Source organism: Uloborus diversus, chromosome 3 (genome assembly GCF_026930045.1).
Source record: "Uloborus diversus isolate 005 chromosome 3, Udiv.v.3.1, whole genome shotgun sequence".
NCBI lineage: Eukaryota > Metazoa > Arthropoda > Arachnida > Araneae > Uloboridae > Uloborus > Uloborus diversus.
The window spans coordinates 58,573,067-58,585,650 of record NC_072733.1 but is presented as its reverse complement, the minus strand read 5'-3'; the positions used below and the strand labels follow the sequence as shown (position 1 = coordinate 58,585,650).

At 31.8% G+C, this 12,584-nt stretch overlaps 1 protein-coding gene across 1 annotated transcript in view; it reads left to right on the top strand.

The window, feature by feature from the left end:
* Window positions 1-12,584, top strand: part of LOC129218761 (actin-binding LIM protein 3-like) — a 63,260-nt gene that overhangs the window by 18,500 nt on the left and 32,176 nt on the right. Inside the window, exons 9-10 of the mRNA XM_054853085.1 lie at window positions 8,916-9,081; window positions 9,574-9,624. Coding sequence (XP_054709060.1) covers window positions 8,916-9,081; window positions 9,574-9,624 — 217 coding nt within the window. The remainder of the gene's footprint in view (window positions 1-8,915; window positions 9,082-9,573; window positions 9,625-12,584) is intronic.

The following is a 12,584-nucleotide window of genomic DNA, read 5'->3' as shown; positions in this document are numbered from 1 at the left end:
GCAGAACTAAATGATAAAAGAATAAAAGCATGTAAACTGAGCTAATACACTTCATATATCTAGGGGCTCAGAATCAGGGCTGCAGAGTTGGAAGGAAAATTGCCGACTCCAACCCCTGAATTTTGAAAATTCCGACTCTGGCCTTTTTATTTATTTATTTATTTTTTTCAAAATGTCTCGCACAAGAAGGGGGAAAACCCCAAACAGAGATTGGAATATTAATTCCCTTTGATGAAATTTTATCTTTGTATTTTATTGTAAACCTAATATGCATGCAACGTTAGAAATTTAACTTGAAAATCAAATTTTCCAATAGTTGCAATTTTAAAAGTAAGATTTCTTAAAAATCCCATTTAAAAAAAATTGAAAAGTATTAATTTGCTCCCCTCTTAATGTTTAACAAATAGATGTTGATCAAATCGTGTGCTTTCTAGGACTCGACCGATGCATCGGCGCCCATGGTTCAACAATTTAGCCATCGGCACCGGCGGCCGATGCTAATTCGCAGAAAACATTGGCACATTGGCCTTAAAACACATAGAAAAGCAGATGGAATTGGCCGATGTTTTTGAAAAAAAAAGGACCTTTGCTCTTTTACTTTTTACTACAAAATAAAGGGAATTATCGTTTTCATATAAAATTTTTTACTCAAATTTCAGTATGAATTTCTACTTTTTCCTGAAAGAATTTTAAGTACTGTATTCAGGTACAAACAAAGTTAATTATTGCGTTTTTTTTTCTTTTTTTTTTTTTTTTTTTTGTGGCTGGATGTACATATGTATCTCTTATAAGTCATAACTCAAAAATATTAAGCTGTAAAGGGTTAAAATTTCGTATGTGGGGTCTGCGAACGTTCCAGTTGTGGACTTCCCTTTTTGTTTTCTGTTGGGTGTTCTAAAAGACCTATTTACTCTATATTAATATACTATATTTCTCTCTGGCGATTAATTACTTATTTCAATGGTTTTTAAATTTTTATTCTATTGTAATTGGGATAGAACGATAGAAGTTAGTCATTTGCATGTCACTACTTTCCGTTTATTTTGCACTTTCAAAGTTTTTAACAGCCTTGTATTTCGTAACCTTTTTGAAGTTGAATTCTGAAAATTGTCTGTATTACTTATCGTGTTGTATGTGTCCTTCACACGAAATTTCATTAAAATCGGAAATGGTGAGGAGGTATCAAGAAGGTGACTGACCTGACATATGGAATTCCCCAATGTAAAACATGTGAACATTCTTGATTTTTTTTTCAGTACCTTGCCATTGCGATCCCAGTCTAACTTTTGGTGTAGTGAAAGTATAGTGTTAGAGCTATAAAATATATTTTTTGAAGAAATTTTAAGGGGACATTTTTTGAGATGTTCAAGGTCAAAAGTCATGGTGAATGGCCTTAAAACTTAAACTTGTCGTAAGAAAGTCATGTTTTATATCAATAGAAAGCTCTATTCTTTAACTTTACAATGGTTTTTGAGTATTCATTTTACTATAATTAGGAGAGAAAGTACGGTCATTTGAATGTCACAACTTTTCGTTTCTTTTTTTTCGTACTTTTTCAGTTTAAAAGCCCTGTATTTCGTAGAATTCTAAAATTTAGCAGGATAACTCATCTTGACATATGTGTCCCTCACACCAATTTTCGTTAAAGTCAGAGATGATGAGGTCAAGAAGGTGATTGATCTGACATGAAATTGCTCATTTTTTGTTCAATTTTGAACAGTTCAAAAAAACTTAACATTAGTGCCTACAGGGAAATTCAAGGCAATTCCGAACTTGGAGGCGGATTTGCTTCAAATAACCTTCGTAGGAAAAAGCTTTTGATAAAGAACATGTATACAAAATATCTTTTTGATTTGAATAATTTTCAGTTCAATTTTGAGCAGTTCAAATCCTTTAACATTAGCGCCTATGGGGAAATTGAAAGTCAATGAAGATTCCGCACTTGAAGGCGGATTTACTTCTAACAAATTTTGTTGGAAATAGCTCTTGACGACCAACTTCCGACTCCAAGAATTTTGAACCCCTGTGCCCGACAATTAGTCGGACTCTGACTCCCCGACTTCGACTCTGACTTCGTAGCTTTGGCAAAAATTTATGCACCGAGGAAAAATGACTGACTCCAACTGTTGGACATTCGACTCTGACTCCTTTATCCAAAAGTAGGTCCAACTCTGACTTCTCCGCAAACATTGGCGGAGTTGCAAACTCTAGGGGTAAATGGACCGATTCCAACTCCTAGTCTTTGAATAAAATACCTTCGGCCATAGGCGGATTTAGGACTGAGTTCCTGGGGGGGGCAGGATTTTTTTTTTTGGGCAACATTTTTAATTGCCCTCCCCCCCCTCTCCCATTTTTTGTCTGTTTTCTGTGATGCATAAGGCCATTCTTTACTCTTTTATGTGTCGTTTTCATTACTGTGTATAATCATGCTGTCCTTTTTGATTTGACCTTAAAAGAGAGGGGGCTGGTATTAAAAGAGTGACGCAGGGCTCCCTTTCAAATAGGATATAGAATATCTCTAATTTAGGGGGTTACTCCCCCGGAGGAAATTATATAAAATGGACATAAAATGCTGCATTTAGAAGTCTGATAAGGGTTAATTGGAAATAATAGGCAAATTATTTTTTTTTAAAGTTTTACGCTTTAAAAGTGCTTTATGATGCAAGTTAATACTTTAAAAGAAATGGTGCACAGATTTAGAGAATGGGTATCAAGAGAGTACCATTCTACCCATTTGAACAATTCATAATTTATACACTTGATAAGAAATAAAATTGAAGCACACTTTGCTTAGGAGTTTCAAAGACTTGTCCAATTATTTTCAAGGTTTGGTTGGTTAGATTGGGTTTTTGGCTCAAGAGTCCTGGTAGGCTCTTGACCAATTCTTTTCCTTTTTGCTTTCTCTGCACCAATTCTTTTCAGGGATTTTAGAACCTATCAATAATTTGCCCTTTCCAGTCTCTGAAATTGAGTAGTAGATTATACAGTTGTACGGTATTGTTCAAACTTTGTAAGAAACTGCTGTTTTAAATTTAAAAGAAAAAATACACTTTAATTTCACATTACAACTTTTTTTTAATTATAAGTAGTGCCGAAAACGAAAAGGAATAGGGGTAGTGTATCATTTTTTTCCCGGGCTAAACACATTAACAATATGCAGTAAAAGTAAGATAAAAGCGACCAATATAAAAAAAATTCCAAAATTCTGCATTTGGAATTAAATAAATAGCAAGATATGAAGCATGTGAGTCACAAAAATTTATTTCAAGTAATATGTTACAAACGCGAGAACCATGATTTTTACATTTTTGATGCAAGATATAGCAAGGAGCTGAGTTTGACACATTTTGGCATTCCTCCCCACAATTTGTTAGAAATTTTAAAATTTAAGGTTTGTAGCCACACGTTTCCAAATATTCAAAGTTTTCAAGTAGTACTTGAAAATTAAATTAGTTTTTCTTTCCATTTTTTAAGGAACGAATCACAATTTTTTGGGAGTTAGGGGCCCACTTCTAAGCAGGGGCCCTAAGCTATAGCTTGTTTATCTTATAGGCAAATCAGGCCCTGCATGTAATTCACTCTTACCTGCAGATTTTTGTTTGATTTTTTGTAATTTTAACGAAAATTCGTCAGTTTTTTACAGTTAAAGGATTTTTATGATTTTACCAATCTGTGTAAGGTTTTTATCGCTTTTTATCAAATTTCAGCAAATTTTTCCAAAACTTTTGATGACTGAATTACTCAGATTTCAATGACAATAAGTGTCTCATTTAGACTTAGATGATTATGACTAACCTTAATTTTTAAACAGTATTTAGAAAGTAAGGAAAATGGTACTTTCCCTCTAAGTAAAAAGATTCAATTAATCAGAACGTTCAGATAACTGAAATTTATTCAGTTTGCGATAGTATTTACTTTTCTTTCTCAAAAGAAAAAAAGACAATCCGAAATTTTTCCAAGCGTATGAAGTACAGTTCTAACTATTAGTTTCATATATACAAATTTTTTCCTTTAAAAAATAAGGAAAACACAGTTATAAAAACATTTCATCAGGTAATAATGTGATCTTACAAGAATTGTGCAAAACTTTCGTGCCGGAAAATATATCTCCCTCACTTTTTCTTTTATTCCGACGTTTTCCTTACAATGTATGATTCTGGAAAATTAGAAATTTAGTTTTGAACTGCTAGAGATTGAGATTCCTATTCCCCCCCCCCCCCCCTAAAAAATTAACGCATTGTTTACAGTGATTTTATATTCTGTTTGTTCAATGGTTGGACAATTTTTCCAGCTTTTTGTTTCATTGTTACATACATTCGTTGAGTATGGTGTTAACTGTTACATTTGATAGCATTTTGCTGTACAAAAACCTTTTAGCTATGTACTTCTTTTGCAATAGCATACATTTCAAATCAGCCAATTTCATTTGAACGTGTGAATCCAGAAGGTTCTTCAAAATCTTTTGTCTGTAACAACCCAAAACATCTAGTTTTGAAATCACGCAAATTGAAAAACATTCTGAAAAGAGAGAAAACAAATCGTAACGAGAAGATCGAGTCAATTATTGTAAGTGTTGCAGCAGAATGCATAGCTCGTTTAGCCTATATTTTCATTCATATACTTGCCCAAATGGTTTTCAGTCCAAAATAGTGAATTTAGACCAATTATCAGTACCCTAGTGACAGCTGTACTATTTGTATTTAATGTTCGGTTTTTTCTTTTTCTTTTCTCCCTTCAGAAAAGGACATTCTCTTCATTTTCATTGAACTATTCAAAGAAGGAAAAATCTTGATTTTTTTTTAAAATAAGATTTTGGAAGATAAGGCCCCCCCCTATAAATCCACCCATGCTCTTCTGAACTATTCAAAAACAAAAAAATGATGTTTTTTTTTTTAATTTTTGAAAGATGTGTTGTTACTACATAAAGTCCTCCCAAAACTGGGGGGGGCATTGCCCCCCTCTGCCCCCCATAAATCCTCCCATGCCTTCGGCTTCCGTTTCTGACTCTTTTATCCCAAAAGGAGATTGACTTCAACTCTGACTCTGCAGCCATGGTTTTAACTGTGAAATAATTATTATTAATATGACTTTTTATTTTCACTCTAAAGTTTTAATTTATGTATTCTGTTTTCGGCAAATAAACGTGAAGTCCTTTATGTTTGTACTAGTAATACCCGCTTGCCCCTAGTAGAAAATTAAAAGGTCTTTTGGTTCGCCTGTAATAATGTATGTAATAATGTAAATAATATAATCGCCAATTGGCTTGCCCATGTTACGGTTCCACATTATAATAACTTGGTAATTTACTCGTCCACCTTATGATAATTTTGTTAGGGAAAATGTTCTTAAAATTGGAGTAGAAAAAGAAAAAAATCGAATTTTCTAAAAATTGCTTCGAGTTGCACATCCCCATGCTACAAACTAATTTTGTGCCGAATTTCATGAAAATCAGCGAATGGCGCTATGTGCGTCACAGAGATCCAGACATTGTGACAGAGAGACATCCAGACAGGACTTTCAGCTATATTATTAGTAAAAAATATAAAGATATCCACAGATGATTTTTTTTTTTTTTTTTGTCTATGAAAATTGTTTCTTTAAGTTGACATTTTATAGTTTTTATTGTTTTGGAGAGCGTATTAATTCATTTAAAAAAGTCATTTTTTGGCAATAGGGGAAAAACAAACGTTTTTTTTTTTTTTTTTTTTTGATATGATGCATTTGGGTAGTTCTCAAAAGGTGGGAACAAAAAAGTTAACTTGGAGCAATTTCAAAAATTTTCAAATTTGACATCAATTTTGCTTTTATTCTATAGTATGCATATCTAGAACACAATATATGAACATGAAAAGACAGCAGGTATTTGTAAAAATTCTTAATTAGCAAATTAAATCAGCAGTCTGTAGGTAACAGATTTTGGACATTGTTGTCCTGTAGGTAACGGATTTTGGACATCATCATAATGTAAGTTTCACCATTTTTGACAATTGTTAATCTGATTTTCAACTTTTCCAATGAAAATTTTATTTACTACTTTTTGAATTTTGCAATTTAATAATAAAGAGGATACTAATGAAGCACTTGAATGGCTATACATGCTGCTCTTTACATATAATAAAATTTTGGAATGATTTTGAAGAAGTTGATGAAAGATAAAAAAAAAAGCTTCAAATTAAAAATAATACAAATGTAAAAAGTGACATCAGTTTTAATAATGAATATTTTTTCTAATGTCATAAGAATTAAAACGATGTCTAAAAAAAATTATTGAAAAAAGAAATTCGTATTTCTATTTGGAGATCGTTAAATTATGTTTCCAAAAGAAAGAAGAGAAAGAGAATTCTAAAATAATAAAAGCGGGGGAAAAAAATGCTAGCGCAGGTGATAAAGTCGCCAAAACTGGTACAGATGACGATAAACTACATTTGCCAAACTGGAATTCTTTTCTGGTAACCTTTAGCTTATCGTGTACTGTGTTGTCGCCAACGGAGGTTTGCTTGGCAATTTTAGTGCAAAATGGCTTTCGTTCGATCATAACCAGTCATGTTTCTACTATAATTGATGTATTGTTCAATGTGTAACGTATTAATTATGCAAAATACCAATGTATTAAAGAAGATAACATTATAATAACCTTTTTTATTGAGGTTAGAAGACAGTGGATCATCAAAAGTTATGAATAAACGGAAAGAATTATCGGCGTCAGGATCGTAACGCCATTTGGACATCTCACATGTACGTTTAAAAAAAATTATTTTTCTTCTAAGATACTGCATAAAAGCTTATGAAAACACTTTTAAACAATTAAAAATTGATTCTGAGGCTCGATAAATACCTTTAAAACGAAAACATCATATACTTAGTTCTCAAACAATAGCATTGTAAAGATCGTAACTTTTGGACATGCATCGAATTTCAAACTTACTTTTTTCTAAAATCGTTTACAAAGTAAATAATCTGTCATTACTTTTGTTATTTGTGTAAAATATTAACAAAAACTTATTCAGTGTAAGATTCATACCTTTAATTTTTTTTTGAAACGTATGGAAATAATTTAAAAAAAATTTTTTTTAATGGTACATTTGCTCAGTTAACGTTTTGGTATGTCCAAAATTGTGCCTTTTAGCAAAGAAAATATTTTTTTAAGGGCGTTTGAAGAGCATTTTTTCCATAATTTATGTCAATTCTTGTCTCTATACAGTATTATAGTTCAACTCAAAAATTTTTGAGTTAATTAAAATGAAAGTTATTTGGTGTTGAAGCTTCAAAGTTGAGGTCTGTGTTTGCTCCCACCTTTTGAGAACTGCCCATTTATTTTATTAATCTTATTAATTTTAATTATTTTTTTTCTTTTTGAAAGCGGGTAAAGAATGTTTTTATGGAAAAATGTGAATTGGCCACTTTGTTTAAAAGGTGCAGCTATTTTATTTGTTCGTTTATTTATTTATTTATTTATTTTTACGCATCTAATTTTTTTGATGAGTGAAGGCATATTTTATTCCTGAAAATCAGCTTAAAATATAAAAAAATTATGTTTAAAGCAATTTGTGATTTTAGCTGTCTTTGAGAATATTAATCAGATACTAGAAAGTAGATATGGGTATACGGGAAAGTAGGCTCATTTAGTTCTAGACGGAACTTCTTTTTTTTCTGTTCTTTCTTTTTCATCATACAGCAGTCAAAAAAGGAGAAGCTTAACTACACCCTATCTAGATTGTACGTAGTTCGGGGACAAGCTGTGTAAAACCTTACCCAGAATAGTTCACAATACCGAAGTACATCCACCTTCAAAGGGTCACCTTGAGCGACTATGTACTTCTGCCAATGTTCATATAACTTTTGGAAACACTCCTGGAAGCCATTTTTTGCACCCTCCTGTGATGCAGCTTTATCTTCATCCAAGGACGGATACAATGGAGGAGCGATAGCCCCCTCCTTGAGCCAAGATGCAGGAACTCACCCTCGGACTATTTTAGGTACTGAAGTTCCAAAAACATAATTTTATATGATCTTTGTTTATGTTAAAAGAGAGCACTCCCTCAAAATTTTTTCAGAATTGTAGTCTTAAAAATGCGATTGGGGCACATCTTGTAACACTTTAGTCATATGGATCAGAACTTTGTGCAAGAAGTTTTTTGAAATTCCACAAACTCAAATTTTAGACGATCTTAGCGGTCATTAAATGGGGTTCAGGAGACTTTCCTCTGGAAAGTTTTTAAAATTGAAATCTAAAAATAAACAAATATACAACACCGATGACGTTAAGGTGAAAGAAGGATGGGATTCATTCCTCCAAAATTTTGTAAAAATAGAAGTTCCAATAAATAAATAAATAAATAAAAAACAACTTAATTTGAGACAAGTTTTCTAACCACTCCAACTCCATTACCCTAAAATCAGTCCAACTCGAACTCCACAGCCCTGCTCAGAACAACAGTAGGTTATCTTACTGTCGTTTCTAGGTTTAGATGTCTTACTGTTTCTCTGAGCCAAGGATATATACAGTTAACTCTCAATAACTTGAAGCCACAAGTGACCGGTCAAAACCTTCAAATTAATAGTAGTTCGAGTTATGGGAAGTTATCACTCATTGCCTTCTTGAGAGTTTGAACCCAATGAGAAGTTCGAGATAAAGGAATATTCGATTTATAAGGCTATGAGTTATCAAGAGGTGACTGTATTAGTATATAGAATTTTATTTAAGGAAGTGATTTGATTTTTGCAATGATTGTTTTAATTTCATAATTCTAATGTGTCGTTTGGTTCGATATTTATTTGTCTACATGCTTGTTCTCCCCTTCTCTTTCCTTAATCTCTCTCTAACTTTTATATATAAATTTGTTGCTCATAGGAATATAAGGTACAAATTAAATTGTCTTAGTGTGTTATAAATTATTTCTTTCTTTTATTTTTAGTATGGCAGATCAAGTCCTGGAAGTTATTTTGAAAGGGATCCTCTTCTTTCTGACTTGAGCAGAGTTTATACCTACAGCTATTTAGCAGCAGAGCCTACCCAAGGATATTTACGTCGTCCAATTGAACCTAGACCTCCTAAGTCACCTCAGTTTCATCGTCCACCTGGTATAAATTTATTCACTTACCTATTATCACATTTGTTGTTGCTTAAAAGTTGGGTTTTTTACCGACTAATAGTACATGCACAGTGATGCTCATGACATGAGTCTTGACTTTGTGGTAAAAATGTTAAAAGTTGTATGTGGAAATCTTTTTGCAGAATTCAAAATTAACCAGATATGCTGGATCACCTATGTATGTTAAAAACATTCCTACCTCTATGTTACTCATTGTGAAATTTTGAAAGAGCTCGTTGAGGTTACTTTCCTGCAAAATCAGCCAAAAATAAAAAGTATATTTTGTGTATTTAATTAAAATATGCAGAAAAAATTATTTTGGTTGTAAGTTGGCTAATGTCTAAAAAGTATTCCTACACTGGCATTACCGATGGTAAACATTCAATGCATTATGTGTTTTACAAGATATTTAGTAAAAATAAATTGGAAATAATCATAATGTACTGCAATAATTTGATTGAAATTCACATTTCTGTCATAGATTGTCCGGATAAAAGACGTACCTGGAGCAAAAGTCCATCTCATAAACATGGTAAACTGTTTTGTTATTCCTCTTTTGTTTTCTAATTTTCAGTCAAATTTTGTAATAAACTTGTGAGCTGCAAGATTTTTTTTCGAATGTCATTTAAAAAATCCTTTTTTTTTTTCTTTGTCAAGTATTTTTAAATGCAAGTTTGATATCCTGGAGATAGTTAACCTTAAGAAAATGTGTAATCATTGCTGCATTTTAGTCAAAAAAAAAATTTCGTGATTGTTTTTCATCTTACTTATTCATGTAAAGTCATGGTGTTTTCTTTTAAAAAATATTGAACTTTAAATTCTTACACAAAAATTGATCTTGCATGCAAAGGAGAAGTCAACTTGTCACTGTGACCACCTGAACAGTTTTCTTATTTTATGTATTTGGAGACAGTAAGTAATACAACCATTTTATTTATTTGTTTTTTTCTTTTCATTCTTTTAACTTAAAACAGTCATTTAACTAAGATTTCCATATATGTATAACCTGTAACAATGTAAACTTTCCAGTCATTAAATTTTGATAAGACTTCCTTAATTCTGTATTAAATTGTAATCTATTAGCTGGTCAGGTATCATGATATAAGTAATTTTTTAATTGAAAAGAAATGTAATCAGAAATGTAAAGTAAATGAAAGTGTGTTGAAAACTATGTTTGCTATGTCTATTTATTATGATTACAATTATTTGAGTTGTTTTGTTTTAAACATGCTAGAGACACTATATTCTAAACTTTTAAAACAGATTTATTATTTGGTAATTCTTTCTACTACAATTATACTGATGTTTGTTTCGTATTTGAGAAATCATTTTTCTTCTTTTTTCTTTCTTTATTTATATTAATAATAGTTAAATTGAGTTAATTTTCAAATCTTGTTATTTAAAAATTATTCACTTTTGTATTTATTTTTAACTCAAAGCTTTCTCTTATAAATTCATTTGAGCTCAACTCTTCATTTAAAATAGCGTGTTTTTACTTGCAAACTCTAAACTGGTTTGGAGTAGATAAGGCAGCCAAACTTGCAATAACTTTTGAACTCTTAGTAAATAAATGTCTTTCTATAAAATAAATATTAGTACTTAACATTTGTCATTATCTTTTTCTTCTTCTTTCCTGTTTTTCTTTGTTTATTTAATTAATTAATTTTTTCGCATTTTAAGCAAAATTTTGTTGTCTAAACGGAAAAAGTTTTGCTTTTCAAAAAAGAATAAAACAAAGCTCATTGCTATAGTTTGAGTGATATATTAGGCAATGGATTTAAATTGAATACAGTTAACACTAGAATTACGGGAGGGATCATTTTGACCCCAATCAAACTTTTTTTGCTAACTACTCCTGTATTTTTGTAAAAAGCTTAATCCTTCCTTAACTTTTCCTAAATAATGTGCTGTGTAATAATAAAAAGTTTTCAAGAAAATTATAATTATTTTAAACCCAAACTAAAGGGTTACAAGTAAAATTGTGGGTAGCTGCCATTTTGACCCTTTTGAGAAAAAAAGAACTGCAAATACATTTACTGATGCTGAAACAGAGCAGAAACTCAAAAATGTCTCTTAGAACATATCATTTTAAGAACCTGAAGCATTCATAATGCTTTTGTACATAAAAGAAACCATTAGGCGCTAGCTTCTGAAATGCAACTGAATACAGTGCTGGTTTTTTGAAGGATTATTTTATACTTTTTTAATTATTTTATTATGTGCCCTGAAAATCTCTGTATTCATTAAATAAACTGCATTTATTAGAAATATGTCTATTTTAAACTAATTTTTAAAAATATTTAACTTTACATAGGAAACTATGCAGATTTCTTCTCAGGGGTCAAAATGACCCCCACCGTATTTCTAGGTATGAAAAGATCACCGTAATTCTAGTGTTAAAGCAAGCGCACAATAAGGAAACATTCAGAATAATGATAAATACAATAAATAAAAATGTATTAGAGTAAAATACATACAAATAAGCAAATGAGGCATTTCATTCAGTTTGATCATATCAGAGACAGAACCAACAAATTAGAAAAAGTGTACAAAGTGTACAAAGGTCACCGAAATCTGACATGTTCAAACCTGTTTTTAATTCTACACTAGTTACTGCTTTAGATCTACCCTACTTTCTAATTTTTAGATCTACTGTACTTACTGAAATCTGCACTACTTATGCGCGTCAACTAGTGACCCCACTAGTCTTGAAAAAAACTCTCCTTCTCTCCCCTGTCCTTTTCATGTAGCCTACTTTGAACTGTTGCAGTTAATCTGCTTGCATGCTTTTCTCGCCTACATGTATATTCCGTTTGCAATAGTGAGCAATCCTTTTTTAGTTTTTGTGAAAAATTAAAAATTTTTACACTTTTCGTTTTTAACTATAGTTTAAACGTATGTGAATGCTCTTGATCTTTTAAGCAGTGGTTCTCATCCTTTTCACCACTGAGTACCACTTGTACATTTCAGAATCATTGGCGGACCACACAGATATTATTTATATAAAAAACAAAATAAAAAGATATAGATAGCGCCAAATTAACACGTTAATGACTCCCTTGGTCTTTATGCATTGTTTCAAAGTGCCTGGTTAATTTTGCCGGCTTCATTGCCTCATTACTTAAAACCTCCGCACAAATTACACATTGAGGCAACTGGACATCAAATTCTTCAATGAATGTAAATCCAAATGCTGTGTTGTCGGAACTGTACTTATGGTTAGCAGCCTTTCTTTTAGGACCACTTTCAGTTAATATTGTGCTATCCCTGGCAATATTACTGGTAGAACATCCTGCTTTAGCGTTCTCACTATCCGTCTTCTTAACCCATTCCTTGCCCCGGCCGATACAGGATTAGCCGCGCAGTTTGTGTTAAAACTGCCCCGACCGATTCAGGCTCGTCGCAAGAAAATGGTTCCTAACTGCCTTCGACGAACCTCTGTCGTCACAGCGTTTGTAGCAGTTTTTGCTTCGGTCGAATACGTGTCGGCGA